The sequence below is a fragment of the Suncus etruscus genome, chromosome 11 (genome assembly GCF_024139225.1).
Source record: "Suncus etruscus isolate mSunEtr1 chromosome 11, mSunEtr1.pri.cur, whole genome shotgun sequence".
Lineage (NCBI taxonomy): Eukaryota > Metazoa > Chordata > Mammalia > Eulipotyphla > Soricidae > Suncus > Suncus etruscus.
In genome coordinates, this window is record NC_064858.1 from 20,108,972 (window position 1) to 20,136,383 (window position 27,412).

The 27,412-nt window shown below is 42.6% G+C and overlaps 1 protein-coding gene across 1 annotated transcript in view; it reads right to left on the reverse strand.

Moving 5' to 3' along the window:
* Nucleotides 1-11,140, reverse strand: part of LOC126022006 (fatty acyl-CoA reductase 2-like) — a 31,962-nt gene extending 20,822 nt beyond the window's left edge. The window contains exons 1-5 of the mRNA XM_049782884.1: nt 10,952-11,140; nt 6,961-7,136; nt 4,154-4,333; nt 1,335-1,512; nt 131-175 (exon numbers count right to left, since the gene is read on the reverse strand). Coding sequence (XP_049638841.1) covers nt 131-175; nt 1,335-1,512; nt 4,154-4,333; nt 6,961-7,136; nt 10,952-11,140 — 768 coding nt within the window. The remainder of the gene's footprint in view (nt 1-130; nt 176-1,334; nt 1,513-4,153; nt 4,334-6,960; nt 7,137-10,951) is intronic.
* Nucleotides 11,141-27,412: the final 16,272 nt, after the last annotated feature.

Sequence of the window (27,412 nt, forward strand, 5' to 3'; positions counted from 1 at the left end):
GAGCAGCTGGTGTGGCTACTGTCACTGCACACAGCCAGGCCCCTTCCCAGAAGTAGATAAGCTATGTGGTTACATGGCCTAATAACCATTGTGCAAGCTGCGCCTGTCCCATGCCCCCATGCATACCTACCGCAATTATGACTGCATTGGGTCCATTCAGGTTATCTACCCAACCCTGCAAGGAGAGGAAATAAATTAGTGGTGGCATCTAAAAAAGCACAGTCCAGTCTTCTCCAAGGTGACAACAGTAATAAGGAGATGCTGTAAACAGAACCCCAAGACAGTGGGATACCAGGTACAACTTGCACCCTGCATGGTATAAAACTGTTCATCCTTGTACCGTCGGAGGACCATGGGTCACACTGCACAACTGTCTGAGTTTTGTGATCCACCAATTATCTGAGCATCCAGTTTCTCACTGCCTACAGCTAACTCAGCTTTTGTGGGGGAATGTCTCAGATGTGACACAAATGACACATTTCCTGCCATTGAGAAGCAGTGATAGGATAAGCATGAGCCGTTTTGGGCACATGTACCCTATTCTGTACCACATGGTGATTTAATGTGGTACAGTGCCATATGGGCATGTCAGAGGGAAGATGGTGGGTACATATCAGAAGGCATCACCTCCTAAGTAAACCCACTGAGTGAATCATGGATTTATTTGCAGGAGCTCAGATGTGCAGCCAGGAAAAGGAGTGCAGTGGGTGCTTATGATCACTCTGGACAAGGCATTTCTCATTCAGCCCAGGCCAGCCACTAGGACTGCTGGTACTCATTATTCTTGACCTGACACTTCACAAACAGCTTCATGGAAATTGATTTCACTCATTGCCCTTCTTTGAAAAGATACAGAAGAGCTGAGGCAGGGTGAACACCGGTCACATACCCTGGGTTTTATCTCTGGCACTGCCTTGTCCCGTAATACTACAGAAAGGAACATGGAAGTAAACAGAGTGAATAACTATTATTGGGGGCAAAGCGCCTTGGATATGGCCAATCAGGATTTAATTTTATGCATTTCATTTTATTCCTCAAATTTTGCCAGAAGTGATCTTGAGTACAGAGTCAGAAATAAACCCTGAACACTGCCAAGTGTTACCCCCCCAAAAAAAATTAAAGCAATATAAATATCACCATTATTCCTCAGCTAAGGGCTTTGATGAGTTTTATGATTCTCATTCATGCTGGCTGAAAGGACAGTGCTGTCCTCCCAGAGAAATATCTTCATATCCATTCACAACTAGTGCTAATGACCAGCTTTAGGTGGAACCCAGGGCAGTCTCTGTGTGGGCACAGGGGTGGAGGTTGCGGAGTGAGTTGGGCACACTTACAGGGAAAGGTTCCTGCCAAGTGGCACTCACGATGGAGGGCCTGACAATGGCCATGTTGAGGTTCTGACCCTCTGCCTGCACCACCATCTCTGCTAGAGCCTTGGTATAGGTGTAGCTGTTGGGCCACTCTCCAAGCAGCTTGGGGGTGATTTTATCAATAATGGCATCATCTAACCACCTGCAGGCATGAAAAAGAAGTCTGGTGTACCATACAGCAGACAGAAGCATAGACCTATCACATGTTGACCAGGGATTCAGAATTTGAGGAGCTCTTGGTGCTCACAATGGAATATGGACTGTGCATGATGCATAACTGTTCAGAGAGAAGTTTTCCGCATTATGCCCCCTTGCACAACCTAGCTTCTCAGAAAATCCCACTTTGTCCATACCAACAGGTTCAGCAGCACACAGCAGCTACAGATGATTCCTTCCTCTCCAGGAGTTTCAGGACCCCAAAGCACTTCCTGAGCACAGGCAAGGGACTGTGAGCACAGAGTTGAAGAAGCAACCCAACTGTTCCATGCTCAAATAGGAGCCATCTTTCAACATTCACTTTTACATTCCTAAAATTCCATTTGGCATCTCAGCACACCCCAGTGATTTCTGTAGATATGCAGCTGTTCTAATGAATCCACGGCATATATTTAGAAAATGTGTTTAGTGGCTCTACAAATTGGTAATAATTTTCTAAGTTACCCGAGGAAGTGCAGCACACAACGAACAATCTGGCAAGTGGAGTGATGATGGTCCTGAAGTAACTTGAACCCGTGATCTACTAGATGGATCTAATTATGTGCCTAAAGAAGAGTCTACCAGAGGTATTGCACAGTGATCTAACAGAGGAGAGATCTACCAGGACTCTAACAAAGGGATAAAATAGTGAGAAAAAAAATAAAACTGATCAACTACTCTAATAGAAGAATTGACCAGTGCAATTGTCAAGCAACTCTGCTTCCCAAAAAAGATATAAGAAAATCATGCAGGATTGTGACATCAGACCCATCTCTTCATAAAGGTTTGAGAGCTATGCTGATAATACCCAATTTTGATAAGACACTAAAAACATTCCTGCCAATCACAGCTTATATTTCTTAGCCAGCTGGTATATTTGTTCATTGCTAGCTACAGGAAAATGTGGTGTTTTCCTGATGTGCTGCACACACAGTTCTTGTATGCAGCACAGAGTTCTGCAAACTCTTTCAGATATAGAAAACTTTCAGCTATTCCTGTCTCCCAGAACACAGTTGAGCATTCAAGCTGGGTCTGCTCTGAACTGTTACAGAGAATCTCCCTGGTATGGGAAGCAAAATCTGAGTATGGTACAGAATATTTGGGATTTTCTTGGCCTTCAGACCCACCCCTGTGCTTTTCAATTAGAACAGGCCTATAAGCCAGGAATAATGGAAAATTCTTCGATCCATGGTCTTCCAGGTGAGTAAGAGAAGGTGGAATGGAATGGGAGCCCTGTTTGGGAGTATAATTCTGTGCTCACGGGCTGAGGTATTGGGATAGAAACCAGATCTACTCCATGCAAAGCCTGATGCAGCCTGAATCTCTCACTGGTCCTATGTTGATCTCTTGGTCTCTGGTCCTATGCTGAGTTTCAGACCCTATGCTGAGCTCTGAGACAGCCCCACACCAACCGTGTCCGATGGATATTGGGGGCCATAGCAATGATAAGTGTCCCCATCTATGTGTTGGGACCACACCCAAAGCCTTTTCTGAAAAGAGCAATAGCAGACACTGTATGTTCCAGGAGACACTGGCTTGCACACAGGTCATGTGTGACTCTGCAGGGATATTGAACTTCCTTTTTCCAGCTCTGAGATAACCTATGGGCTCTAGAAATTTTCTCAGTACACATAATGTAAACCCTCAGATATCGGAGACATTTCATCACTAGCAACTCCAACCTGCTTCTTTCTCTGTCTTCAAACATTGATAACAGGTATCAATGTGGGAGAGAGGAGATAAGGAGAGTTAGAGTCAGCAAAGGGAGTCAGCAAAGAAGCCTGAAGAGCAGTTGAAAGAGGCAGAGAGAGCCAGAGAAAGAGCAGAGAAATGGTTGTGTGGAAAAGACTTAGCATAGAAGCAACGTGAGAAAAATGTATATGGTGGTTTTGGACCATGAAATAAAGCTGGCTGATTTCTGGAACTTCACCTGACTGCTTTGTGAATTTCTTCACCATCACCCTGCAACCTTCAGACCTGCCAGGTTGTAGGGGCTGCAGGAACCAGGCCAAGAAGGGCCTCAACATCCCATTCCCAATACACGTGAACTGTCTCATTATATATTAAAATAAAAGAAGTGAAACAGGAAGCAGACATAGGGCACACCTAAGTACAGCAGGAAAAAGCCTGCAGTGTAGGCAAATGCCACCATCCATCTGTCCATCTACTTGTCTGTCCTAGTAAAGAATTCCTCTTCTTATTACTAACACCTTCAACCCTCTCTCTGTCCCCCCAGTGGTTTTATTTTGGATAATTCCATGAACTGTCCCAGCTGAAATCTGGGAACTGTCATTCATCTTTTCTCACAAGGGAGGGAAATCCAACGTCACATAGCAATGGAAACTGAGCTAAGCATTGCTGAGTTTCTGAAAATGAAAGAAACATGTCATGTGAGCATTCCTGCAGTCCATTAAAACAACAGTTCCTGAGAGACAGACAACCCTCATCCTCCCTTCTCCCTCCACACACAGCCAATATGTGGGGATGAAAGGGATAGAGTTTTAGTGAGCCCTTTTTCTGAGTCTTGTTCCCAGGGCTTCTGACCTCACGCAATCCACAAGGACAAAAGGTCCCCCAACCTTACTTACTCCATAGAAGCGATGATTTGCCGGGGCTCCACGGGACAGGGATACACCACCTCATCTATGTGCTTTCGGTTGCAGTTGGAATAGGCAGTGGAGATGTAGATAAATGCCTCCAGACTGGTCATTTGACTAGCCATGCGCAGGAGCTGCTGTGTGGCTATGATGTTAATCTGCACAGAATTTCTGCAGCAGAGACAATGTAGGGGCTGCTTAGACCACCGGTGCTGCCTCACAGCCCCACACTCTGCCTTGATGCCTGGCTACAGCTGACTGAAGAGATGCAGGAGCACTTACTTGTCACAGGGATCCCTGCAGCCCTTGTGCTGATCACCTGAAATTTAGTGAACTCCTGACCATCCCAGTGGGAGAAACCATCGATTTGCTAACTCATTCATTGAAAACCAACTAAATGGACACTTACATGCTACAGGTAATGCCAACCAGATTTGGAGGTTTTTGTTTTTTAACTAAAAAGAAATGTTTGGAATTTTTGGGCCACACCTGGCTGTGCTCAGGGCTTACTCATGAATCTGAACACAGGAAGCACTTCTGTCAAGGCATTAAGAGACCATATTTGGTGCTAGAACCAAACTTAAGTTAGGTGTTGGGACCAAACTAGTGTTAGTTGTAACACATGGCAAGAAGTACCCTTTCTGCTGTATTATCATGCTGGTGCCAAACTCCTAATCTTTAAAAAAAAACACAAACACTTGGGGCTGGAGAGATAGCCTGGAGGTTAAGGTAGTTGCCTTGCAGCTGAAGGACAGTGGTTCAAATCCCGGCATCCCATATGGTCCTCTGAGCCTGCCGGGGGCAATTTCTGAGCATAGAGCCAGGAGTAGCCCCTGAGCACTACCGGGTGTGACCCCAAAACAAAAAAATCTTGGTGAAATTCTTTTAAGTCTAACCAAGAAGCATAGGCAGGTCAAAATAGCCAGTAAAATTCAATTCAAAATGATGTGTGGGGTAGTCACCATGGAAAGGCCCAGTGACATGAAGAGAAACAGCAAGTGTTTCTGCTTCCTTGACATCCTGCCAACACCACAGACAATCTATCAACTCTTAGGAGTTATAGCTTAGAGCCCAGCTTCTCTTCTATGCAGTATTTTCATGATGCCTCTCCCAAGGCAACATGCTCCTCTGCCTGTCCTCAAAGTGGGAGACTGGAAACCATGGAAGAGGGTGAGAGAAAGGCTGTAGTATCTACATGTTCTCCTTCTTCAAACAAACTTATATGAAAACTTGAATTTGTTACTGAAATGAGAAGAGGACATGTGTGCCTTGAACTGAGCCAGCTACACTGTATATATCAGCAGCTTTCTCCCTTGAAGCCCTCCCAAATGATCTGGAGATTTCTTTTAAAGAACTAAATTTGCTGAATGGGTATAAACTATAAACTACTGTAAGTGCAATTTTCCTTCCACCTCCTCTCCGATTGGTCCTATACGTGATACCAAGGTGCCTGTTAGTTTCTTTTGTAAAGGCCAAAGTGAAATTTTCAAAGCAATTTGTCCTTTTCTCCATGGAGAAACATCCCAGATAACCAGAGAATTCGCTGTCCTCTTTCTTGGGCCTGAACATCCCAAGGCCTGGATACATTGGACTGACTGCCTACCAATACCTGATGCTAAAACATGCATCTGGATCTCAGAAAGAGTTATAGTGTCTGAACAATGTTTTAGTTGCTAGTGGGGCAAGGGGTCCAGTAAGTGTACTTCCAAGAAACCCCAAGCCAGGCAAAGTGACCTTTGAATAGCACAAGAAAATAAGTTGCCCTCTCAGAAAACCTCCCATTAAAGCAACTTATTTTCTCACTGCAAAAAAAATGATGTGTGGGTTTATTCATACTGGCTATGTTAGTACTAACTACATTAAATTTCACATGTGTAGCTTTGCATTGTCTTAAATTTTGAATGGAAAATCAAGTAAGGAAGTATAGTTGTAGGTATTAGAACTAAGATCCAGGGGTAGATGTAGGGTTCTCCATGCCTAGATGGCAACTTAGTATTACAAGTTGAAAAAAAGCTCAGTGTCCTGGCTGGCCCCTCATAGCTGCCTTTCTGGAGCTCCCTACAGCAAAGGCCACCAGATCCAGAAATCATAAATGCACTGAGGTGTAAGTTGGGTGCAACTATCACAGTGATGGACAGTGACAATCTGGAAACTCTCCAGTACAGAATGACCTGGGATGGAATTAGGGCACTGGGGCTGGAGAGATAGTACAATAGGTAGGGTACTTGCCTTGCACATGGATGACTTCATATGGTCCCTTGAGCCCCAATAGGAATGATCCCTAAGCACAGATCCAGGAGTAAGCCCTGAGCTTACTGGGACATTGGGTGTGATCCAAAGACTAAATAAAAATATTAATAATAATGATAATGATAATAATAATAACAACAGCAGCAGCAGCAAAATCCCAAAATAAATTAACTAGAATAGGACATTAGCCATCAATGAAAGAAATCCATTTTTAAACGAACATGTGTAAACATGTTTAAACATGTGTAAATAAACATCTTTCTGATGAACTGAGAATGGTTGAAATCATGATCTTCCCAACATTAAATTGGTCATCCCTACAAGACTTTTTAGGAGATGGACAAGTTTCAGTATTTGGGAATGTTTCTTTTCACTGGGAATATCTTAAAAAAAACCTATAAAAACAGAGAGTAAACAGAGTGTAATAATGCTCAAAAGGCTGGAGCTCACAGCAACATGCAGAACTCTGAGCACTGAACCTCTAGCTCACATACCCCTGTTCCCTGACCAGATGCTCCAAGTAACACCTACACCCAGACACAGCTAACCTCAGGGAGTCATTGAAGCGCACAGTAGCAGCACAGTGGAAGACGAGGTTGGTGCTCTTCAGCAGTTCCTGCAAGTCTTCCTCGCTAATGCCCAGATCCTGATGCTTGAGATCAGCATAGATGGCTCGGATCTTCTTCTGCATGTTTGGACATGCTTCTCTGACTTTATCAAACAGCTGCAACAGACACAGATGGCAGTTCAAGGGGACCACCTTCACCAACTCTCCTGGCAGGCTCTCTGCCAGCCCCAATTCTCCACATTCCCTATTGGGGCTTCCTGAAAACATGTGTTTCATGAGAAACGATTCTCCAGGGCCTGCTGGATGGAACTGTGAAGGAAGATAGGGAGGAAACACTGTTGTCTTGACACCCAGTCCTGAAATGAAATGACCTGGAAACAGAGGCCCCAAACTGACTTCCCAGTCTGAGGAAGTGACAGTCAGAAACCAGCAGCAGTTCCCTGGCAGGTTGTGCTAATCATGAGACCAGATAATCCTGGCAAGACTCTTCATGATCTGATTTCAAGGGGAGACTAGGGAAGGCTTTGCTAAGAACTACCAATGTGACAATCTTGCAGAATAAACATTTCTGAGCATATACACTCTGAATTTTTTATGTAGCAATGTCAATAAATAAACATTTTAAAATGTACTCTTTAAAAATTTACTTTTGTTTAAGGTTTTGGGTTCATATCTGGCAATGCTTAGGGCTGACTCAAGCTCTGTGTTAAAGGATCACTCCTGGGGGGTTCAGGGGACCATATGAGGTGACAGGGATAAAAGTGGGTTCAGCCACATCCAAGGCCAGCACCTTGCCTATTGTACTCTCAGGGTCTGCGCTCAGTATTTCTTTGAACATCATAATAGAATGACATATCTACAGAGGGGATTCAAATCATGTTTTTCTAAGCACAGCCACGTTTGAAACTGCAGTGATTTCATTCTTATTGTCTCTGCCACTATGGAAGGCAAATTAGCTCAAATTGGAAAGAACAGCCTCTTACCACCATCAGTAAAGTAGACCAGGGGCAGATGCACCATGAAGTCAATAAGGCTTTGTGCGTAACCTTGTCAAAGGACTTTGCCTATGTGTGTGGGTTCAGGGTAGGGGCAACAGCTGGACATGAGAGATGAAGGAACAGGATCTACAGGTGTACTCTGTCTATACACTTCCAGTGGCTGTAGCAACCAGTGGCTCCAGCTACAGCATACAAGGCCAACTACTTTCCTCCATGACTTATTACAAAGAGTAATGAAAGAACAATACCGATACCAATGACCAGCAATTAACATGGGTTAGTATAAAACAAAGCCATGGCCTGTCAGGGATATTGGGTAAAATCAGATCTTCAGACATCAGACCTGGATTGGAATACAGAAATATTGCGGTGAGGGAAGGAGACAGAAAAGAGAAAGATAAAAAAGAGTGAGATTGGAAGAGAGGGCGGGAGAGAGATTAGATCTCATTACTTGTACAGTGATACCAGTGAAGGAAAAACCACCATTGGGTGTCTGTGCCATGGCCAGATCAGGGCAGGCAGCTAGCATTGGCAGTGCTGAGTCCCACACAGCTGGGCAGTTTGCCTCTGAGGCCTATCCCCCTCCCCAACTGACAGACACATGACTGGGAAGCCATGAGCAGCAGTTTCTGATAAGTAGCAATTGACCAACAGCTCAGAGAGAGGACAAACTGGAGCATAAACAGTTTCATAGAGAATAGGAACAATATAATCAGGATTTCCAGAACCCAGACAATGTGGCCTCAGGTTACACTATCTCACAGAAATAGCACATGAGATCATGAACTGCAAGAACTGGCCATGATATTTATCTAGATATCTTGAAGTTGGTCAGAGATGGGACAGGAAGTCAGCAATATAGTGAACCACAATTCCAGTGGGAACATAGAACTAAGCAGAGCCTGGCAGGGTTTCAGAATGGACCTAACTCAGTCTGTGGCTTTATATTTCTAAAACTCTAGTGAGGTGGAGACCCTGACTTCCATCCCCACAATGCATGGCAATCCCAACAACATACCATTAGCAGTGGCTTCCAGTGACAGCAAGCAGTCTTAGCTGTACCAGACATGAAGTGACTTTTCCAGGTTCAGGCCCACTGGAATGGCTCTATTAATGCAACAACCTCTCACTCTCATGCCATATTTGGAGATAATAGTTGTCTCTATAATTAAAGGGAGAGCACATTGCCCAACTCCTCTTCTTTTGTTATGCCCAGCCACTCCAATAGTCCTGGGCTTGGAGGTTTGGTAGTACTAACACCCTAGCAGCCTCTGCTGATCTCTTGGAGGGCTTACCTCTGAATGCTCATTTTTAACCCTTTAGATTCATGGGAAGGAGTTTAAGGGTCATGTTGGGGTGATAAACTGATTATACTGAAGAAATAATTTTCATTCCAGTACAATTGTTTAAACATTCATCCTTCTTTAGGCCTGCCATTTAATAACTCTTCCCAATTTCCCTCTCCTCCCTTCTATACAAAGCCCTTTCTATTGTATTCCCTATGCTCTTTCCTATCCCAGATTTGTTACTTTCCTTATTAAACTACCTTATCACTACAGGTCAACACCCCTTGTGCCCTAGAGGAGCCCCCACCCTTTTAGCCACACACCACTGGAATAAGAGGACTGCCATTTATATATGATGCAGTCCAATCTCACACATCACTGTGGACTGCCACTTTCAATCAGAATGACCACATTGATTGGCTTTTTCATTATCTTTCTGACTGCTCTCTATGGATAGATTACCTTGTTAGCTGAAATAGTCCTCCAGAATTGACCTATCTTGGACATGATCACAACATATGTATATTTATTTGTATGTAATTTTTGGGAAACGATATTGTTATACCTATGAATTGGAGATAGTGGAACACATTCTAGCCATAGTCCCCTGGTGCCCTAATAGTATACCCGCTTGGATCTATTCCATTCTCTCCCCTTTAGCACCTTGCCTATACAAATTTACCATATTAAGCTTGCTCCCATCCATGGATCTTTTTATATATCTAATACTTTGTGGCTATATATTTTTTCTTTTTCTTTTTTCATAGATCCAGTAAAAAGAGATGTCTTAAAGAGTTACCTTCCATTAGGCTTTAAAACTCCAAAATTCAAACTTTGCACACAGGTCTTAGACCCTGAACATGTGCCATATTAGCTTAATTTAAGCTTCTTTTTTTTTTTTCGGTTACATCCAGTGACGCTCAAGGGTTATTCCCAGATATGTGCTCAGAAATCGTTCCTGGTTTGGGGGACCATATGGGACACTGGGGGATTGAACCACGGCCTGTCCTAGGCTAGCGCTTGCAAGGCAGATGCCTTACTGCTGTAACTTAAGCTTCAATTGCTCTGAAATTGGCCTAACACTGAGGTCCTTATATAGAACCTGAGCAACCTTTGTGCCACCCTGGCAAGAGAGCCAAGTGTGATATCTTAAAATGAGAGCCACTAATGAAAAGAACATGAATGAAATGAAGACTTTACTTTTCCGAGTGACTGAGAAGGAACCTCTGGTATTAGGCAAACTAAAGACTAGTCTGAAACCTGCAGCTGAAATATATCACCAAATGCTTCCTTGGAAAGACCACCATACTCTAAATCTAGGCTACGAGTTTTTGTTCCAGCCTTTCTGCCCTTATGTAAAATAACAGCCACTTTTATCACTTTGCCAAAAGCTCTTCTCTGGGCATAATGGTTCTGCTCACCCATGCTGTTGGCAACTCTGGTACTATTAATCACCTACAGCTTGGAAAAAACTTGAGAATGAATTGAATATATTTGGGGTTTGGGTCCAATCTGAAGAGTTTCTTGAAAGAAGTTCACTGGCTGGGGTCCCAAGAGAGTGTGTCCCTGGCATAGAGAGAGCAGGTAACCAGTGCTGTCTTATCCAGCCTGCAGTCGTACCCACTTGCATTCAGGGATCCTGGGAAAACAGGAGAGCATCCCCAGGCTTGTCCGGTCACTCACCCACCTTACAGTTGAGCATCTGGTCCACCCTCTGCTGCAGTGTCTGGCCAGCCTTGGGCCTCATCAGAATGTAGATGACCTTAAGTTTAGGACTCGTGCGCAGAAGCTTCTCCAGAAGCACCTTGCCCAAGAAGCCAGTGGCCCCAGTGATGAGGATGGACTTGCCCTCATAGTAGGTTGCGATCCTGGACATGACTGTGCACACAGGTCTCAGAGCTCTGAAAAGAATATCCTGCAAGAAAAAACAGTTAAGAGCATGGGCATCACACCACAGAACTCCATCATGGGCACCTTGATAATGAACATTCCTGTCATGCACACTCTCATCATAGAACCGTATCACAGACAGTTCAATCACTGATCAGAGGATTCAGGTGAAAGAAAAGATGTTTCAGTGTCAGGCAGTGGCTAAGTTGCAGGGGAAATCATGAAGCTCCAGAGTTTGGCTTTTCTAAGCCTGAAATGAGTTATCCTGCCAACTGTGTCCTCCTCCCAGCAGAGTCCTCTTCTCAGCTGTACCCCCTCACAGTCATACCTCCTCTCAACTGTATTCCCTCCGAACTGTGCCTAGAGTGAGTTTGCTCCACCTTGAGCTGCATGGCTGGGTCCAAGAAAGATGAGGAGGTGGTGATATCTATGAGTACCTGCCCTAGGTTGGTCATACCCTATGCCAGGCAGAAGGAACCGAGTGATGCTAAGATCTGCTTCCAGGATAGGGAGACCAGAGGATGAGAAAATGTCTTGGGAATCTAAGGTCCAAGCAGGTTGGCTGCCCTGTACCTATGTGGTTAGAGGCAGCTATGAGTACAGAAGTCGGGGCAGCATCTCTGCAAACTCTGCTGCTGTCCACAACATATCTGAGGGTTCTGAGCTCACCTCCTGGGTGCCATTCTATGAGGGGGCCATGTAGTGGCCAACCCCATCTGCTGCATGTGGCTCAGGGCCTGTCCCAGTGGTTCTGAACATCTGCCTGATGGTCCTCACAGCAAGCCATACTTGGGCCAGATTCTCTGACCTTTGGGGATTGTTTGTTCACAAATGTGCTCATCTAATTATATTGGCAGTAACCTGTTACTCTATGTAATATTTATAGATGACTAAATCAGGTGAGTGCTGGCCAGAACTTACAGGGATATACATGCCAATGGAGACTTAGCTCAGGCATCAGAGACAATTGCACATTAGTGCATCCAGTCAAGTGTAAGTAGCACAAAAAATCAATACCAAAGAGGGTCCAAGCCACAGCAATTATTTCACCAAGTTGCAGAATCACTGAGTGTGAGAGTCACTAAGTGTGAGAAACACTGAGTGTGGGAATTACTGTGAGAAACACCAAGTGTGAGACTCACTGGATGTGAACATCATTAATGTGAGAATTACTGAAAGCGAGAAATAACAAGTTTAAGAATCACTGAGATAAACACTGAATATAATATTAGAAGGGGGAGGAAGTTTAGAATTAAATGCTTCTGTATTGCTTCTGTAACTGTGCTTTGTTTTAGACATAAGGACTGCCATAACAGATCTCAGATATGTGGCAGAAGTAACAAGGGCAGACAGTCAGTTCCAGGAACTTTGAAGGAAGGTACAGGACAGTTAGATAAACTAGCAATACTTTGGGGCCTGAGGGCCTAAGTAAGAAAAATCTTACTGCATGCCAAAGTCTCAATTGCCCAGAATGTACCAAAGTCCCTTCTCTACCACCTCAGTGAATCACTTTGTATCTGGCTGATGCAACATATTCTATGAACCTATAGTTTTGCCCATATGCTGAAGCCCCTGCAACCCTATAAAAAGGGTTTGCAAGTCCCATCTGGATCATCGAAACCTAGGAGAGATGTGGCCGTCAGGGGTCCTCAAACTTTTTAAACGGGGGGCCAGTTCACTGTCTCTCAGACCATTGGAGGGTCTGACTATAGTAAAAACAAAACTTACGAATGAATTCTTATGCACACTGCATATATATTATTTTGCAATGAAGAAACAAAACAGATACAAATACAATATGTGGCCCATGGACCATAGTTTGAGGACCACTGCTAGAGTGTGGTCACTGAATAAGCCCCCCTGCATTTTCATTACTGAATTGTCTCTCTAGGTCTTTGTTTGTCAGATCTTGAGTCCATAGCCAACAGTAAGAATCACTAAGTGTGAGAAACACCAAGTGTGAGAATCACTGAATGTGAAAATCATTGTGAGAATTATTGAGAGTAAGTCACTGTGACTGAGATACATTGAGTCTGAGAAATTCTCTGACAATGTACTTGAACCTTGTGCAGAGCAGTTCTGACCACATTCTGGTCTTGCTGTAGTGGGCTGGTGGGCTTTAGCCTGCCCTGAGACTTACTAGAGGCACTCAGTGATGCTGAGGACAATGTAATGACAGGGGTAAAACCAAAGTTGTGCACATGCACTAAACACTGCACTCTCTGGCCCCTCCTCCAGGTGATAAATTCTTTCCTCCTTCAGCCCATCCAATGCAAACACCTTGAAAGGACAGCAGAGTCCTCTTAACAAAGGGCACAGATATGAGAGTTGTGTCCAGATGTGAGGGGAAAACTACAGACCTAGAATTCTGTCTCCCTCTGTATAAAGTAAGGGACGCTGATGGCTGGGAAGTCTCCAGGATGATGATCATGTGTTTCACTAAAATACATTCGTGAGTTTAGATATTTCTCTCAGAATTCAAAACTAGATGCCATGATGTCTCAAGCCAAGGTCAATACAAAGGTGGACAGAGGCTCCTTGGGAAGGACACTGCCCCCTGCCCATGAGTTCTTTGCCAAGTCTCGGTAGCCTGAGCATGACCAGAAATGTCACAGCCCTTTCAGAGTCCTGCTTCAAGGACCTTTCTCTGCTTCCTCTAAAGGTATTAGAGAAGACCACCCACCCCCAAAACCCAGGAATCTAAAGTCCACCAGGAATGAGACACAGCTCTGCAAAGAGCAGAGACAGCCAGAATTGTCACTATGAGGCAATAGGCATGCAAAAGACTTGGCTGTGTTCCTGCTACCACCCCTTCATCATTCCAGAGACCTCCCCACCCAGCCCCTCAATCTCCCAGAGACCTCACCATCACCATGCATATTTTCATCTTCCAAAACACCCTCCTAGCATCTGCCTTCTCATTCTCCAAGAGACCGTCTGCCTACCACTTATGTCCCACTTTCTTAGGATGACAGGAGGTTGCTTTTCAGTGGAACCTGGCCCATCGAAATCCAGATAACCAGTCCGCAGTCTGTGCCTTCCCTGCTTTGATGATACTTGTTGCTGTACAGCAATAAAATACAATAAATGTGTCAATGCAACAAAACACCTGTGAGATGAGTTGGGTAGGACTCACAGAGAAACCAGGTGAAGGGAATGACAAAACATGAGCCAGGAGACTGTTCTATAAAAGATTCAGTTCCACTCCCACAATGTTCAGTGGGACAAGACCATCAGCCTTCTGAGCTCTGCTGGTGCCACGCTGCCCCCTCAGCATGAGAAAGAATAAGGCCTATGCTTTCTAGGGGCTACCAAAGTACCACCCAGCACTGTCACACTCCCCACAGTCACGTGGACTGTTCTCAGTGAGGCTGGCTAATGGGGGGGGGAGCTCATAAGTGCAGCCTCCTGAAGGGCTCCAGAGGTGGCAGAAATCTGTTCATTTCTCAGATCGCTGGTGAGAGACCCCAGCAGGTATGCCATCAGCAGGTTCAGTGAGAGGAGAGAGCCTCTCTCTCAGAGGTTCCCATCAGGATGAATGGAAGTATATTTCATCAGGATGAAAGGAAGAAGGCAGAAGGAAGAGGGTGGGGAAGGCTTCCATATTGGGAAAGCCTTTATGTAACCCTTCTCAACCTGATTGTCCCCCCAGATGGGTTCATTTTAAGGTAAATAACTGTGGGGAAATCAAATAGATGCAGTGTGAATCCAAATCCAGGCAGATGAGTCAATTATTGGAATGGGCCTTTGGGACATATGGTCGTGCACACACACAAACACACACACAATTGAATTTTATGGGAACTTTCCAGATATCGCTAACGACTGATGTAGACAGCATTGGAGGGTGCATAACCTGATTTGTACTAGTGACAGCAACCCAAGTAGGTCAGGATGAAACACCATGGGCAGCTAGGACACACATAAATAGAAATTTACAAAACAAGTTATTTATTGTATTTAATTTTTTTATTCAAACAGAAGATAACTCACTATCTGGACCCCAACATAGATGAAAATCATCCTGAAAGTCCAGCTTAAATGATTTGGTTTAATTTTCATTTTGGAGGGTTGAAGTTAGATCATGTCCAGTGGTGCTACTCAGTATTGCTCATGTATATAATTACTATGTACACTTGCACACAAATTCCATGTATGCTGTGTGCATACAAGTATTATGTATACTATATGCACATAAGTAATGTGTGCATCATATTTACAGGTATCAAGTAAGCTGTGAATATGCAAGTATCATGTACCACACATATATACAAATCCTATGTAAACTTTGTGTGCATACATGTACTATGTGTACTGTGTATAAGTATCATGACCACTGTGACTATACAAGTCCCAAGTACTGCTGTGAGTATGCAAATACCATGTAAAGTGTACACTGCACAAACATCATGTTTACTGTTAGCATACGAGTGTCATGTACACTTGGAGTGTACATGCACATTGTGTACAAAAGTACACACACATTGTGTGTGCAAGTGTGGCTCCTACACTGTGTGTGGTGTGAGTTTTACATTGTGTTCTACTGTGTGCTGTACCCAGACGACTTCCCTCTCTCCTTTTAGCCCTCTCTCCCTCCCTCCCTTTCTAGGGTACTGACAGGAATGATCCTCTCTCTGCCTAAACATATTATATGTCAGAGCCTCCAGTGATGGGCCATTCTCTTCCCATACTCAAAATATGCCAGAAGTCCAAAATGGCAGCTATGAGGAACTAGGAAGTAAATTTAACTGTCAGCAGGCATGGAGATATTTAATCCTGCCTATATAAGGAAACCTCAGACAAAAATCAAAAGGATGAATTTCAGAGCTTCCAAATTGGAAACCTGGAACTAGAGAACTCAATCAGGAGTCCCAAGCACAGGAAACCACAATCTATTGGTGAAACTGCGGGCCAGGCTGCAGTTAGACTGAAAAGAATGAAAGGTGTGAGTGTTGATGGCATAAAACACAAAGTTGGACTGTTTAAGAAAGAGCCAGGTAAAGAATTGTGCCAACTGTCTCTGACTACACAAGAGACAAAGTGATCTGTAATTGGGGCCTGTTTCCTGACCTCCTTATGTTAACAGAGGCACAAGGCAGACTGTCCTTTTAGTACTGCCGATGGGAGAGGTCCGGGGCTGCACAGAAGTGAGTATGGGGAGGCAAAGGTGCTGCAGCAGCCCACACAATGGACCATGCACCTCTGCTCTCTACCCTCACACAAAGCAGGGTAGAGTTGTGCCTGGAAAATCACAGAACTCAGTGGAGCCATTTTCTTGTGTCTGCCTGCCTGCCCAAGCTAAATGAGGGTCTCTGCTTGGCCCAGGACCTACACAAGGAGCTACTGCCAAGTCTCTGGCACTGGAAATTTCTGCTGAACAATGATCCTGGATATCTGCTGGATCATCTAGCCATTCAATTTGTGGCATAGTTGCCGGCAAATGGATTGGGGTGTAGGGATCTGTGGATGAGGCAAGGAAAATCAGATTCTGATGGTGACTTTGCAACTATATTCTGATGGCCAGGAAAGACTGCAGTGGGGATAGGGCAATGTTTGGGTTCTTCCTGACACTTATGGTTTGTCAGGGTGGTCACAGAAACCAGGTGGTAAATAGGGGCAATTCTGAGCTCAGATTAATGCCAGTCTGAGAAATGCACATAATGGGGGGCGGAGTGGTGGCACAAGTGGTAAGGCATCTGCCTTGCGTGCACTAGTCTAAGAGGGACCGCAGTTTGATCTCCCGGCATCCCATATGGTTCCCCAAGCCAGGGGCAATTTCTGAACGCATAGCCAAGAGTAACTCCTGAGCATCAACCAAAAAAAGAAAAGAAAAAAAAATGCACGTAATGTGCAATGCATGGATGCCCGTCACTGGCTCTACATCCTAGTTGAATAGAGCTGAGTCAAGCAACACTAAGTATGCATGTGTGTATATGCATGCACGTGTATATGTGCACAAACATATGTGAATGCATGTGTACACATGTGTGTGCCCTTCCCACCCAGGCCTAGAAAAGAACAGTGTATTAGGAGGCTTCAAAATGGTTAAATCAAAGCTGGAGGGATAGTACATTTGGTAAGGTGGTTTGCAAGCAGCCAACCCAGACTCAATCCCCAGCATCTCATATAGTTCCCCATGCCCAGTAGGAGGAGTTCCCGAGCACCACTTACTCAATGTGGTCCCCCAAAACAAAAAATCACCACCAATGAGTGAACTAAATACAGCCAGTTCTAACACTCCATCAGAGGCACAAACTTCCCTACAGCTTCTGGCTGGCAGAAGGCAGAGGCATATGAAAGCGCTGACAGCAGAGGAAGGTAGACAAAGAGGCCTGGACTTTGCAATCACCCAGCTTTCCTGCTATGAGTAAGTTAAGGCCTAAAGAATATGAATATGTGGCTAAAGAATAGCATCTAGCTTTAAAATTATAACTAATAAGTTTAAAAAATATCCTTTAGATTCAGTCTAAAAGTTTTTGAAAAAAATTGGCTATTGTTAATTATAAAATTTTCTTTTAAATGCTGAAGTCTAACAAAAGTCAAAAGGCATTCCTGTGGTATTCAAAAATAACTTGTGTAAAATAAATTGCTGTGTCTTCTGCCTGTAAACCAAGGTAAAAAAAAACAACTAAGCAAATTCCTATTTTTAATATGAAGAATTAAATTCATGAAAAATTTTTTTTTTTTTTTTTTTTTTGTGGTTTTTGGGTCACACCCGGCAGTGCTCAGGGGTTATTCCTGGCTCCAGGCTCAGAAATTGCTCCTGGCAGGCACGGGAGGACCATATATGGGACGCCGGGATTCGAACCGATGACCTCCTGCATGAGAGGCAAACGCCTTACCTCCATGCTATCTCTCCGGCCCCTCATGAAAAATTTTATTGTAAAAAAAAAAAACAAAACAACTCCACTCATTTTGTTTGCTCCACTGAACTTTCTCCCCATATTGTTACTGAAATGTTTCTTGCTTATCATGATTATTGTGTTTTCGCCTTGTTAATGCCTATATTAACCATTAAACCTGTTGGTACGGTTTCCACCTCGAACCTCATCCTGCAAATGGTCAACGCCTCCGCCCAGGTGCTCTCCGGCACCAGCTTTGAACACTGTTGAATCTGCTATTCACCCATCCCACCATTCTATGAAATAATTGCTGCCTTCGGCTCTACACCAGCGACACGAATCCAGGACTTACCTTTTCCATTAAACTTTTGAAGGAACCTCCCCATTTCAAGCCTATTGCTATTGGACCAAACCCCTTTCTCTACCTCCACGCTGCTGCCACCCCCTCTTTTGACAAGCCCCCACTGCCTCCTCCCCCTAACCGCACCCCCTCACCCTATTTTACCCACATGCCTTCCCCCAACTCTATCCTTACACCTATCACCTTTTTTCAGCCTACTCTCCCCTCTGGTCCAGTTTCCTCCTCACAGCTTATTCTTGATATGATTAATGCCTCTGCCTCCACCATTACTGACCCTGCATATGAACAATGTTAGATTTGCTATTCCTCCCAGCCTCCATTTTATGAAGGAGTGGCTATTTTTGGTGCTCCTATCCCTCTACAGAATCAGCCCTCCATTGCATGGGACCTTAACCCTGGCCAAAGCATAACTCTGGGTCAAGTTGTGGGACCCCAAATGCTCCCTCCCCTTCAATTGATTAATGTTTGTAATCAAACCTATGTTGTTAATCATAACGACTCCTATGTTTTGTCCCCCCAATGGTACCTATTTTGCCTGCTCTACTGGTTTGACCCCTGTCTTGGTTCCTGAAATTTTTCTTGCCCACAAAGACTACTGCATGCTGGTTTTGCTGTTGCCTTGCCTCTCTGTTTACCCAATGGAAGATCTTTCCCTCTTCACCACTGACTCCTCCTTGCTATGCCATAAACAGGAACAGAATGGTTTCTGCTGTGACCATTGCTGTGCTGCTCAGACTTGGTGCTGCTGGCGCTGGTACTGGTATCTACTCCATGGTCCCTTCATCTGAGTCCTTCTACCAGCTTCAGCGAGCTGTAGATGCGAACATTAGAGAACTTAAGCAAGGACTTAAACATCTTAAGGAAACTGTTGACTCTTTGGCTGAAGTTGTCCTACAAAACCGCCATGGATTGAACCTTGCTTTTTGAAGGAGGGGGGAATTTGTGCTGCCTTGAAAGAAAAATGTTGCTTTTTCAAAGATAAGCTAGGCTTGGTAGATGACAGTATTAAAAGAATTGAGGAAAGCCTTGAGCATAGACAGAGACAGAGAGAAAAGGATGAATCTTGGTATCAGAATTGGTTTTCAACCTCTCCCTGGTTATCCACCCTGTTACCCAACCTCTTAGGACCCTTTATTGGCTTTATGCTGCTAATTTCCTTTGGCCCATGGGCATTCCGCCGCTTCAAGAATTTTGTTAAGAATCAGGTTGATGAAGCCACCAAACGCTCCGTGCAAGTGCACTACCAGCAACTCTCCACTCAGGACCCTACAAACACTCAATCTGCCGGTGAGCAAGGGTTTCTACCCCTAAGTTTTGCAGAGTTTGAACAGCTGGCTGAGCGACGTCGTTCACTCTGCTCCAGGCTGTGGAGGTGCCTACGATGGGGATAGCCTAATGCCAGTGTCTGGGGGCAAACGTGACTTCAAAATTGTTTTCAGGCCTGAATAATTTGGATACTCAGTCACGTTCAGAACTGGAAGCCCATTAGCGCAACCTAAGACAGGCCCTTCACCCAAACTTTTCATTTTATTATACAGAGAAGGGGGAGATGTGGGAGACTGCTCTAGCCTGCATAAAAATATGGATGCCAACAACCTTAACCTCTATCTCTGTGGAAAGTTCCACTGAGCTGCATACGTGACTGTCGGCAGGTTCTTAACCCATGAGCAAATAGGAAATCTTGCAACAAAACATAGCCCCTTGTGCTAACCACAGGGCCATGAGGCCAGGGACAAGATGTAGGTAATATTTCCTTATATGTCTCTGATTCTGGTCAAGCTAAAGATTGCTAGGATCAGTCATTGAGTCATGCCTTCCCCTTTACCCTTCCCCACCTCCTATGGGCTGTGCTTAACAAGGCACACTCTATCCTTTTTCCCTTTTTGGCCAAATAACTGTAGTAAGCATATAATTGGTGAAAAGCTTGTTTGAATTGACCAATGCTTGTATGCCCCATAAGTTTAATGTTTAGTACCTTTATTCATTTTTGGTTATGTGCCTATGCTTGGAATATAGTTGGATAAGAGATGGTTCAAAATGACCAATAGTTTTTGAGACATACTTCCTCTTGTGTAAAAAATATATAAGCGCTTGCCTGCTTAATAAATTGCCTTTGATCAGTTACAAGACTTAGGCCTTCTTTCTAACCTCTACAGATTTTTCCACAGATATTTCGAATCAGGTCGGCCTCAGTGAACCCACGAATAAGTTGCGGCATTCATCCCCTTCACCCTGCTGGCCAGGGTCCCCAGAAAGCCGCAGCCTCCCTGTGTGTTAATTCGGAGGTTTCATCTCTTTAATTGGGGCCACAAAGTTAAAGCACCTGAACCCATTCCCATTGAATGGAAATCTGATGTTCTAATCTGTTTTCCTCAGTATTCCATCCACAGCACAAAATTAGAGGCGCTTAGAAACTTAGTCAATGAACTAAGTCGAGACTAGGACACATTAAAACTTTTTTCTAATTTTGATTTTCCAATATTTATTATTAATAAACCATCAAGTAGCTGGGTATTTTAATTGATTTAAGGTCTGTAAATTCTCAGATGGTTTTGATGGGCAAAATGTAGAATGGCTTACCTTCAATGGCACCCATTCCTAGACTGACCTTTAATAGTACTTGACTTCAAGGACTGTTTTTATAATATTTCTTCTATACATCCAAAAGACAGAAAAAGATATATCTTTTAAGTTTTTCTCTTAATAACAGAGTCCCTATGCAATGATTTTATTGGATAATTTCGCCTCAGGGCCTGGTAATTTTACCTACCATGTGTCAATATTTTGTTGATGCAGTTTTAAGACCCGCACACAAAAAGTTTCTTCAGGTATAATTTCGTACATTACATGGATGACATCTTACTGTTTGCTCAGACTCATAAGAAATTTCAATGTGTTTATGAATTTGTCATCATCTGCTTGCAGAGTACTGGTTTAACAATAGCCAAAGGAAAGAAAACCAGATTTCACCTCCCTTTCAATACTTGGGCTTTGTACTGTAGTGTACTTAAGTGAGTCCCCAAAAGATTTCTCTTATCAAAAAAATTTAAGGACTCTGAATGACTTTCAAAACCTCATAGAAGATATAAATTAGATTCACCTTGAGATTCGAAACAGAGAACTCACCAACTTATTTAGTACTTTAGAAAAAAGTTGAATTTAAATAGTCCAGGAGTTTAACACAAAAGGTCCAACAGAAATTAGATTTTTTCATGGACCAGCTCCAAAAGTTCTATTTTTCTAGGTTTATACATGGAGAGAAGGTGTAGTTTTTTTTTCTTTTCTTTTTTTTTTTTGTTTTTTTTTTGGGTCACACCTGGCAGTGCTCAGGGGTTATTCCTGGCTCCAGGCTCAGAAATTGCTCCTGGCAGGCACAGGGGACCATATGGGATGCCGGGATTCGAACTGATGACCTTCTGCATGAAAGGCAAACGCCTTACCTCCATGCTATCTCTCCGGCCCCAGAAGGTGTAGTTTTTAATTTTGCAACCTCTCATTCCTCGACGGGTGCTTTAGCTCAGCAGTCTGGGCTTCTAGAATGTGTTTACATACACAACAAGCAATCTTACATGGTTTTCCCTTATTTGGAATTGATCTCCACACTTATAATCAAGGTGAGGCTCAGAACAATTTCCTTGTTAGCACCTTCATGCTTCAGTGCGTTTATGTTATGGGTCTTCATCAATCCATAAAAACAGACAATGGCCCAGCCTACACCCATAAAACTTTTCAATCATTTTATTCTTTACAAGGAATAAAAAAAATGTATCAATGGCATCCTATATAATCCGCAAGGACAAGCCATAGTTGAAAGAGTGCACAGAATTCTAAAATACTCAACTATAAAAATATAAAAAATGATTTATTTCACCCATGGACATTCTGTCCTTAACATTATTTGCACTAAACTTATTAATTTTACCCAAGGAGAGCCTTATACAGCTTCAGATAAAAACACTTTAAATAAGATGTTCAGATGCAAAAATCAATTGATTCACCTATGTGGGTAAAAATGAATAATGAATAGGTTGGTGGTAATCTCCTAATTTAAGGAAAATAATATGTTTATGTTTCTACAAATGAAAATCCTACCATGAAACTTTGGGTCTCACTACACCTTGTCAGAAGCAAGAATCTCACAAACGAAAGATCTCAGACACAGATGCATGAAAAGAGTGTAAATCTTCCCTCAGAAACAACAAAAATTATTCAAAAATGTGGGCAGGAAACAAACTTTGACCTCAACAAGTAACCAAATTAGTAAGTTGACACCACACTATGAAGCAGAGACTATCAGTAGTGGAAAAGAACAGTTTTAGAGTCTTTATGCTGTAAATGAGGGAACTGTTCCTGCACTCACTGAACTTCATAACTTAGGAAACATTTGTTACATGAATTCAGTGCTAAATGTCTGTATACTATTCTCAGTTTTACTGATTACTTTGACGAGAACCATTATAAGAACATTTGATGACATAAGGCCAGGTAGCAGAAGAGTTTGGTAAGGTTATAAAAGCTTTATGGGAAGAACAAAACAGGTATAACAACCCAAAGACTTTAAGATGACCATTGAAAGACAAATAATCAGTTTTCAGGAGAGTCAACAAGATCCACTACTATTCTTTTCTTTGGGGGGGGGGGAGGTCAAACTTGGTGGTGCTTAGTGGTTACTCCTCACTCTGTGCTCAGAAATCTCCCCTGGCAGGCACAGGGGAATATATTGGATGCCAGGGTTCAAACCACTGTCTATTCTGTGTTGGTTGCATGCAAGGAAAACACCTTACTACTGTGATATTGCTCTGACCCAGAACTATTTTTATTCTTAGTGGAGGGGCTTTATCAGGGCTTGATCAAGGCTGCTATACAGATTAGACATATAGAGGAAAATAGAGATCATCTTATTTACTGAAAATCTGTAAAAACAACCATGACAGATACACAAGCAGTTTAATGAGTCTGTTATTGCTACACTTTTGCAAGGCCAGCTTAAATAAAAAATTCAATGCCTCATCTGGCATCAGCAATTTAAAACATCAGAGATTTTTACTCATTTATACTTGTCTTAACCTCTACCGATAAATGCATGTTTACTTATAAATGTTGCTAGTTTGACTTAAAGTGTTTTTAAAGAACTAAAAGACAATAATAGGAGTTATTGCAGCCAATGTGACACACAGCAGGATTATTTAAAAAGGACAGAAGTTTGGAGACTACCACCTGTGCTCCTAATACATTTGAAATGCTTCTTCTACAATGACAAGAGGATGAAAAATGACAGACCTATGTGCACTTTTCTTTAGAAAACTTTGATCTAACTCAGAACACTATGAATTTTTAACAACAAAGAATACAAAGTATTCTTGGTTTTGAACCATTATGGTGAAATGGAAAAGGGTCACTGCATGGCCTATTTTAAAAATTCGACCAAAATGTTTTGCTTAAAGTTAATGAGCAAGCAATTTGAGAAATAGCTAATTTATCTGTAAAATCTTCTGTGACCTATATTCTACTTTATGTTTCAACAAAAAGCTTCTATAAATATATCTATTTAAATTAGCAGATGTTTAACAAAATGCTCCTTATAGATGTCTATAATAATGTTCTAATATTTCTACCACCAGGAAAATAGTGGCAGTATGCAGACTCCTCTACAGTGCACATTATTAGAATATTTAAGTGTCTTAAATGCTATTCTATTATATTTATAATAGTCAATAATGCTTCTCTAACAGTGATTTATGGATATATAGTTTGGATACCCTCGTTTCACATTAATAATATTTTTTCCATTGGACTTCTAATACAAGTGCTCATTTTGATGTCCTAACAATAATTTTAAATCATTTATTTTCCATTTGTTTTTACCTGCCTAGATCTGCCTAAGTCCCTCTTCACAGAGATCATTGGATAAGACATCTTAATGCCATGGACTATTTGCACAGTGCTCACCACCTTATCACTTAGTATTCTAGTCTTATAATTATGATTGTTTTAAGAATGTTCTCTGAACGTTCTAACTAAACCATGACGTTTTTCCTTAGCAAAGTTTCCCTCCATCGATCTTGATTACGCCAAGTAAGTATAATCCTTTTTCACATGACATGCCAGCTTTATAGTTTGAAGTTCTTCGACCCATGCTACCTGGCTCATTTTATTTTGAATTGATTCTTTTGTCCATCTAAGTGTATGTGTGTGGTGGCTACCTCTATGTTTTATGTTTGTCTGTATTATAGATAATATCTCTTTATATTGTATTTAATCCTTCCTTTTTGTATATGGCCATTTCTTTTGTCCTGGAAGAAGATAATGCCACGGCTGCTGCAGCGGTACTTATGTTATTGCCCTGATATAAGCTTGTAGGATCTATATAAATCAGCCAAGCTGGACTTGCTGCACACAGCCCACTGCATGGAAAGTAGGACTTGGGCAGCATTATGGGTGTGTGAATTACTCATGGTAGTTTTCAGTGGATCATCTTAGATGAAAGTTTCCAGTTCTATGTCATCACTCTGGCTACTGTTGCTGCTGTTGGGGGTCACTTGAGTCTTTGAAGTTCAAGTCATCTTCAAAGAAGAAAGTAGGCACACCACTCTTGCTGATGTGTCCTTGTTGTCAATTTCTAGCACATCATAGACAGTTGTTCACAACTGGTTTCAGCCATTGAGTGATTCTGGGATCGAGGATATTTTCTACTCTGTGAATGCTGCAAGTCATTTTTCCAGACTCCACACGACCACTGCAGACTATAGTTGGGATCCGAAATTTGTCTACTCTCCTCAGACTATCTCAGAAGAGTTAGAGGATATATATACCCTCTTTGTATACTTAATTGTATCTATTATACATGTATGTGCTCTAAGGTGTATTATGCTTTCCCCCCTTTTTTTTATAATTGCTAGTAGAAGTTATTAGAAGAGAGTAGAGATAGTACTCATAAAGTCTTTGTGCTTTTGATAGTGCCAGAATAGTAATTGTTGGTTTATTTTATCCCCCTTAGGCTGCAAGAGTATAGCAATGTTTCTTTTGTATAGGCACATTAAAATAGGAAGATAGTAGAAACTCAGAGAAGTTATCAATAAGGAATGATCCTCAATATATTTCTTGCTACAGGGACTTTCCACTCTGAATATTTGCCTTGGTAATTTAAGTTGTATATCAGCAATTTATCCTTGAACCTTGGTTCCAGCATAGTTCTCTGCACCTACACCAGGAATCGACCATCTACCAGTACAGATTCTGGATCTGCATCAACTGGCCACAGTCTGGTCTCTCCGCACTTTATCTAAAAAATTCTGAAAATCAAAGTCTCTCCCAACCATGAAGAGAGATTGAACAGACAACTTCTAACAGTATACTCTTAGAGAGAATGAGAGGCCTAAAGACAACTTCTGGCTCATCATTTTGATCAGAGCTTCGCATCTTTACATTGGCCAACCATAAGTAACCCTAATGTTACAGGAAAACCATAAGGACAGGTTGGCCTAGAAAAATTGAAGATCATCTAGGAGTGAATGAAATGGAACTATCTTGGCACTTACTAACTTGCTTCACGATGGCTTAACCCACTAAATAACAGCAAAAACTGTGTTCTAGGAGAAAATTTTCTGGAATTTTGAAGACAGACTATGGAGTTAGACAAATTAGTGTGCCTGAAGCCTGTAGATCAGGGGTCTCAAACTCAATTTACCTGGGGGCCGCAGGAGGCAAAGTCGAGGTGAGGCAGGGCCGCATAAGGGATTTTACAAAAAAAATTCCTCACATCATTATTAACAGTTTTAATAATTTCTTCTGAACATGAATAGAACATTGAGTGAAGATCATGAACAGTTCTTCTGAACATGGGTTCTTTTGCCTATTCCTTGCTGCAAGAGACTTGACAGTGCTTCTTCTCACAAATCTGAACCACATTTGGCTTTAGAGAGGAAGCAGTTGAGACCCTCAGTATGGCTTGAAGATGATCATCATTAAGTCTAGACCTGTTCTTTGACTTATTGAAGTTCAATGTGGAGAATAACTTTTCTCACAAATATGTGATTCCAAAAAGGCACATGGTATGCTTGAACATTCGGGAAAGCTCAGGGAAGCTGGTGGGGGGATTTCTCTTAAAAATTGCCCATGCATATCTGCTTTTCCACTAATCTCCCTGAACTTGGCTTTGAGATCAGAGTTGCATCGCAGGTCAATGAGCTCCATTTGAAGAACAGGAGGAGCATCTTGCACATCAAAGGAAAAGGAGTCCACAAAAATTAGGAAAGTGACTCTGTGCTTTTTGAAGTCTGCAAATCTGTGATCAGATTCCTTCTCTAGCTTAAAAATAGCATCAACATATTTCTCACCACTGAATGGTATGCCTGCGTCCATAAGTTCTTTGCATGCTGGGAAATAGCAAAGGTTTGTCTGACAGAGCTGGGATTTCCTTAACACAAGTTTTGTGGAGAATGCTTTCACTTTGTCATAGGCAGCACTGATAAGCTGCCCTGGGCCTTGTAACATCTTGTTTAGTACATTCAGCTTATGTGTGATGTCAACAAGAAAAGCTAAGTCCATGAGCCATTTGTGATTACTCACCTCAGAAACAGCATTCCCATCCTTCTCCATGAAGGCTTTCACTTCTTCTCTCAACTCAAAAAATCTTTTCAGGACTTTTCCCCTGCTGAGCCAATGTACCTCGGTGAAATAGAGCACATCTCCATATTCTGACTCCATTTCCTCTAAAAAAGCATGGAACCTCCTGTGCTTTAAGTCCCTGGATCTGATTTGGTTGATGCATTTCACAACAACAGACATCACATTGTCACATGGCAGGTATTTACTGTAAAGGGCCTGCTGATGGATAGTGCAGTGAAGACAATGGCCTTCTCTACACACTCCTCTTCAAGTTTTTTTTGAACAAGTGCCACTAGTCCATGTTTCCTCCCTGTCATAAATGGCACTCCATTGGTTATTATTCCCACAAACCTCTTACAAGGCAAACCTGCATTCTCAATGGCATCACACAGATGCTGAAATATCTCATTAGCGGTGGTCTGGCCATACACTGGAATTATTGTGAGCA